Genomic DNA, 5,507 nt, shown 5'->3' with positions numbered 1-5,507 from the left:
CAACTTCAACAAAGCAAAGTCAGATTTGGGGATCACCACTTTAAATTTCAGTCTTTTATTTTCCAGTTTATTTTCTGTATCATACAGTGTTTAGAGATTCCTAATCTCAGGCACTAATTAATCAAGTTTAAGGATATTTTCTATATCTTTGAATTTTACTTTATTTTTGTTGAAAAATTACATCAACAGTTATTTTTACTTATGAATAAAATATTTTATATTTATTGTTATTAAAATTTTGAGGAATCGCAATTCAAAAATAATACGAATGATTAATATAATATATAAAATATTTTTTTATAACATATTATATAATTACATGTATAATATATAATTCTATATTGCACAATATATACTGATTTAGGGTACAATATATAACCCCTCCAAAATATATTTTTATATAATACAAAATATATTATATGTCGATCTGATGAAATTCTAATTACTTTACTTTAATACTTGGGGATACATACATGCCCTACTTTAAAATTTCTTTATAATTGACTGAAACAAACCGACGCTTTGATTGCATATGTTTTGAATTAAAATTTTGCATTATTTATCATAATTATTTTTCTAATAAAATAAGGTAAACTGTTTGTTTAGTCGCGTAACTGAACCCTCTTATCAGTAACGTAAGTAGAGCATGTCGCAAACTAGTAGTATAAGTGAAATTTTTTCGCTCTTTTAATCCTGCGGCGCCGGAGACGCCCGCGTGGCTCGCCGGATGCCACGTGTCCACCAGGTCAGCAGACACGTGGATTTTATTTTTTTTATTTTTTATTATTTTTTATTTTTTTAAAATTTATTTTTAATTTTATTTGTAATTTTTTAATTTTTTTATTTGGTCCAATTGAAAAATAATAATAATAATAAAATAAAATTCACGTGTCCGCCGGGTGTCGCTGACCTGGCGGACACGTGAATTCCGACGAGCCATGCGGGCGTCTCTGGCGTAGGAAGACTAAAACAACGAAAATTTTCCACTTATAACTAAAATAATAAGGGAGTGACTAAAAAAATAGTTCATCCAAAAAATATATTATTCAATTATTATTTAAAATATTATATCAATTATTATTATTTTTTTTTATAAAAAATAATACATCAAATATTTATTTTTTGATCAAATTTTAAGCATTTTTCAAAAACTCTTTAAAATTTAAAAATATATTTTCAAAACCTACCTAAAACCACATATATATATTCAGTACCAAGTCAATATTATTAAACTCCTCCATCGTCTAACAGTAAACTTATTTTTTTATTTAGGACATCATAAACACTATTTTTTCCTCAAACTTATTTTTAATTGTAAAAATTTTATTGTTATTATTATATATTATTAAATAAAAACTAAACTTCTATACCTTTTCTATTTATTTTTATCAATGCTTTAATAATTTTTTGGTAACATCCCATTTTTAACTATCCAAAATTTAAATTTAAAAAAAAAAAAAAAAAAAAAAAAACTATCCATATATTTACCTGACTGTGGGGAGGGGTAATTTTAATTTGTCTAGTTTTGTTTGAACATTTATAAGCTCTTCACCGCAAAGAATACATTCAATCCATTAAACAAAAAAAAAAGAAAAATGGCTAAAGAAGTCATCCTCATGCTATTCCTTAACCTCCTTGTTCTTGCAATTCTTTCATCTCTCCCGACATCCTCCGCCGCCCCGCGGTGGGAGATCGTGCAGCCGATGTGCTCCAATAACATCGTACAAAACGCCTCACTCTACGTCCCAAACTTCGTCGCCACCATGGAAAACATAAGCCTTCAGGTGCGAAAATCGGGCTTCGGGCTAGCCGTAACGGGCTCCGGGCCGCTTACGAACTACGGCTTAGCTCAATGCTACGGCGATCTCTCCCCGACCGATTGCGTCCTCTGCTACGCCGCCGCGCGCAGCGCTCTGCCTCAGTGCTTCCCGAGCCTCGGCGGGAGGATATACCTCGACGGCTGCTTCATGCGCGACGAGAATTACGATTTCTTTCAGGAGTACGCCGGTCCGAACGATCATGCGCTGTGCGAGAATCGGACAGTCGATGACTCAGCATTCCGGGACGCAGCACGACGGGCTCTGTCCCGAGCGGTTCTAAAGGCGCCTGGTAATGACGGATATGCGCGAGTGGAGACGAAAAAAATGACGGTCGCGTCTAGAAATGAGTCGGTTTATGTTTTGGCCAACTGTTGGAAGAATTTGAATGCGAGCGCTTGCAGTGCATGTTTGAGGAATGCGTTTGCATCGCTTTTGGGATGCCTGCCGCGGTCGGGAGGCAGGGCAGTTAACGTCGGGTGCTTTGTCAGATACTCGGACATTAATTTCCTTAATCCTGTCTTAGCAAAAGGCCGGGGTTCGAGAGCAAAAATTGTTACAGCTGTTGTTGTTAGTTCTGCCGCTGTTTTGATCATCGGAGCAGCCATCGGACTTTATGTCTGGAAACAATGTGCGATTCAAACTAAGCGTAGAGGTAAGTTTTTCTTCGTTTGGTAGAGTAAACTATCGAATCTACATAACAACGTTGATTCACGACATTTTTTTTTTTTTTTTCAGGTTCGGGTGATGTTGAGAAATTAGAGAAAGAACTAACAAAAAGCGGCCTGAACTTCAAGTACTCGGTCCTCGAAATGGCAACCTCATCCTTCGACGGCTCCAACAAGCTCGGACAAGGTGAATTTGGCACCATGTATAAGGTAGCTCCTCGAAAAGTTTGTCTATGTGTATATATATATATATATGTGGCGGCGGTTACAATACTGAACAGCACACAGATAGTTAGCAAATAATATGTGACAGCATATCACTTATATTTATGTACAAACATAACACATGAACTAACAACATATAATGTAGTCTCACATAACACATGCAACAGTTCATTTTAGTACATAACATACACTTGTACAGCATACGTGTGATTATAAACAAATAAGACATGTCATTATTATAAACAGCACGCGTTGTTTTTAATAAAGACTCTGTTTTGTATTTTATGGATGTTGAAAAATCAACACCGTACTGATTTTTCTAAATCAGCACCTAACATTCTCCATATAAAATCAACACCGTACTGATTTTTCTAAATCAGCACCTAACATTCTCCATATATATATATATATCTAAATTCAGGTTATTGCTACTGTAGTGATTAATTTGTCAGCACAACAGATGAACTAATAACATAAACAGTGATTCACAGGCCATATCTCAATATAGACTAACAATTCATACTATGTGTATGTGTGTTGTCTAATAATTTTCCCAAAATTGGGTATGCCAAAGGGACTATTGCAAGATGGTCGAGACATAGCCGTCAAGAGGCTATTCTTCAACAACAAACACAGGGCTAAAGATTTCTACAAAGAAGTTAAAATCGTCAGCGGTGTCGAGCACAAAAATCTCATCCGCCTGTTGGGCTGCAGCTGCTCGGGACCTGAAACGTTGTTAGTTTACGAGTTTCTGCCGAACAAGAGCCTCGATTGCTATATATTCGGTACGTACGCCGTAGATTTTCAGTATTATGTTTGATCTTCGGACACTAAACTAAGTTTTTTCGACAAAACAGATGCTATCAAAGGGAAGGCTTTGAATTGGGGAAAAAGATTCGAAATAATAATAGGGACAGCAGAAGGACTGGTGTACCTGCACGAGAACACCAAAGCTCAAATCATTCACCGCAATGTAAAGGCGAGTAATATCCTCCTGGACTCACGATTTCGCCCAAAAATAGCCGATTTTGGGCTGGTAAGATCGGATAAAAGCCACATCATCACAGTCATTGCCGGAACATTGTAAGTTTATAAAATTCCCATTTCATGAAGTTTATAGACAAGACTAGTGATCGAACACATAAGTGCAGACAAGGTCGCTATAACTTATGATCGATCTTGTTGATTTGCAGAGGGTACATGGCACCTGAATACTTTGCCCACGGCCAGTTGACAGAAAAAGTCGACGTATACAGCTTTGGGGTTCTTGTGCTCGAAATTGTCTCCGGCAAGAAGAGTAGCCAGAGCAAAAACACAGAGTATGGAGACAGCTTGATAACAACTGTAAGAAGTTCTAATTTTATCACTTTGGTAATCATGGTACTGCGAAAATTCTTACACATGGCCGCCTGCAAATCAGGCATGGAAGCATTTCCAGCTGGGGACAATCGAAGAAATCATCGACCCGAACTTGACAGCGCATAACTACCGAAACATGAAAGTCGAAGATGAGATTCTTCGAGCTTTTCATGTGGGGCTGCTGTGCACACAAGAAATCTCTTCCCTACGGCCATCAATGTCGCGGGCGCTCCAGATGCTGGCGAATAAAGAAGTACAACTCCCGGCGCCGTCAAATCCGCCATTCTTGGATGAAAGCACAATGGAACTCCATGGCATTGCTCAAAATTACAAAGCATCACCAGACGAGCAAGGGAACATGGCTTCGAATCAATTACAACTTACATCTGATCTAAGGATCTGAATTCATTTTTATCACATGATTGGCTTCGAAAACATCGTAACAAATACTTATGCGATAATATATTTTTGTTACCTAGCCAGCTAGCTTTCAATTCATAACAAATGAGAAGGAAAATATGGAAAGACCATAAGATACCGTGTGTTTTTTCAAGATGTTGTTGGGTGTGTGTGTGAAAGACGAGAGAATACAAAGGAAAATGAAGAGTTTTGTATCCCATATGGGAATACAAACAAACTCACCTCACTATATTAACTTATAACTCCATTATGTACTAAATAAAAAAAATTGGATTGAATTTGGCCTCTATGGGTTGGGCTCAGGCCCATGCTTGAGAGATATCTATAATATATGTATATGTGAAAGATGGGCCTTAGGTCAAGCCCAATAAATTAAATCCAATTTTACAATTTTGAAATTTAATTTTGAATTTTGAATTTGAATGATAATTGACTAATTTAAGTCAATTATTGGATAAATGAAGTTTGTTAATACGTGCGTTAGTGGGGTGTAACAACCTTCCTCATCATAGTGAAAATTCACACCATCAACAAATCCTACATTAATTCTATAGATACTGACCTTTTTTTTAAGCGAAAAATTACTTTTTGGATTTTTTTTCTCTCGTAGGATTTCCAAAAACCAAAACGTTTTCTTTGCAATCAAAGTTTCCTTCGGAAAATCTCTCTGTTTCTTAATTCGGTTTGCGGAATTTGCAATTCCGTTCAATTCGTTCTATCATGGGAGGCGATCGGTGACAACCGAATTCGCTTCAAGGAAATCGCATCCCACGCGACGCTCGGATCTATCTGTATCTGAATCTGATATTCGAAATCGTATCAGATTTGGTGATTTGATTTTGTCGCCACATCTTGGATTCATCATCACTATTCTAACAATCTTGAAGCGAACTATTTGTTGGTGGAATTTGAGATGGCTGACGAAATTCCATTTATCCATGATCAAATCGCGGCTGCCCAGGTCGTACCTGAAGATAAAGTGATGATCTACGCGATGAACTATCCTGACAGAAATTTG

General features: G+C 36.7%; 1 protein-coding gene across 1 annotated transcript; it reads left to right on the top strand.

Moving 5' to 3' along the window:
* Positions 1-1,590: 1,590 nt before the first annotated feature.
* Positions 1,591-4,581, top strand: LOC127241441 (cysteine-rich receptor-like protein kinase 2). Its single transcript, XM_051260493.1, has 6 exons — positions 1,591-2,472; positions 2,556-2,695; positions 3,285-3,495; positions 3,568-3,793; positions 3,904-4,054; positions 4,131-4,581. Exons 1-6 carry the CDS (start codon positions 1,596-1,598, stop codon positions 4,470-4,472), a joined length of 1,947 nt encoding a protein of 648 aa, XP_051116450.1. The 5' UTR covers positions 1,591-1,595; the 3' UTR covers positions 4,473-4,581.
* Positions 4,582-5,507: the final 926 nt, after the last annotated feature.

This window comes from Andrographis paniculata, unplaced genomic scaffold, assembly GCF_009805555.1.
Source record: "Andrographis paniculata isolate CXL003 unplaced genomic scaffold, ASM980555v1 Contig82END, whole genome shotgun sequence".
Classification (NCBI taxonomy): Eukaryota; Viridiplantae; Streptophyta; class Magnoliopsida; order Lamiales; family Acanthaceae; genus Andrographis; species Andrographis paniculata.
Note: the sequence above shows the minus strand (reverse complement) of the source record. Positions and strands in the feature narration are given on the sequence as shown.

Bases quoted from the DNA above. Each gene is read 5' to 3' on its own strand.
- LOC127241441 (XM_051260493.1), top strand. From the start codon at position 1,596: ATGGCTAAAGAAGTCATCCTCATGCTATTCCTTAACCTCCTTGTTCTT. The intron at 3,496-3,567 runs GTACGTACGCCG...TCGACAAAACAG, and splicing joins CCTCGATTGCTATATATTCG to ATGCTATCAAAGGGAAGGCT. The intron at 4,055-4,130 runs GTAAGAAGTTCT...CCTGCAAATCAG, and splicing joins GAGACAGCTTGATAACAACT to GCATGGAAGCATTTCCAGCT.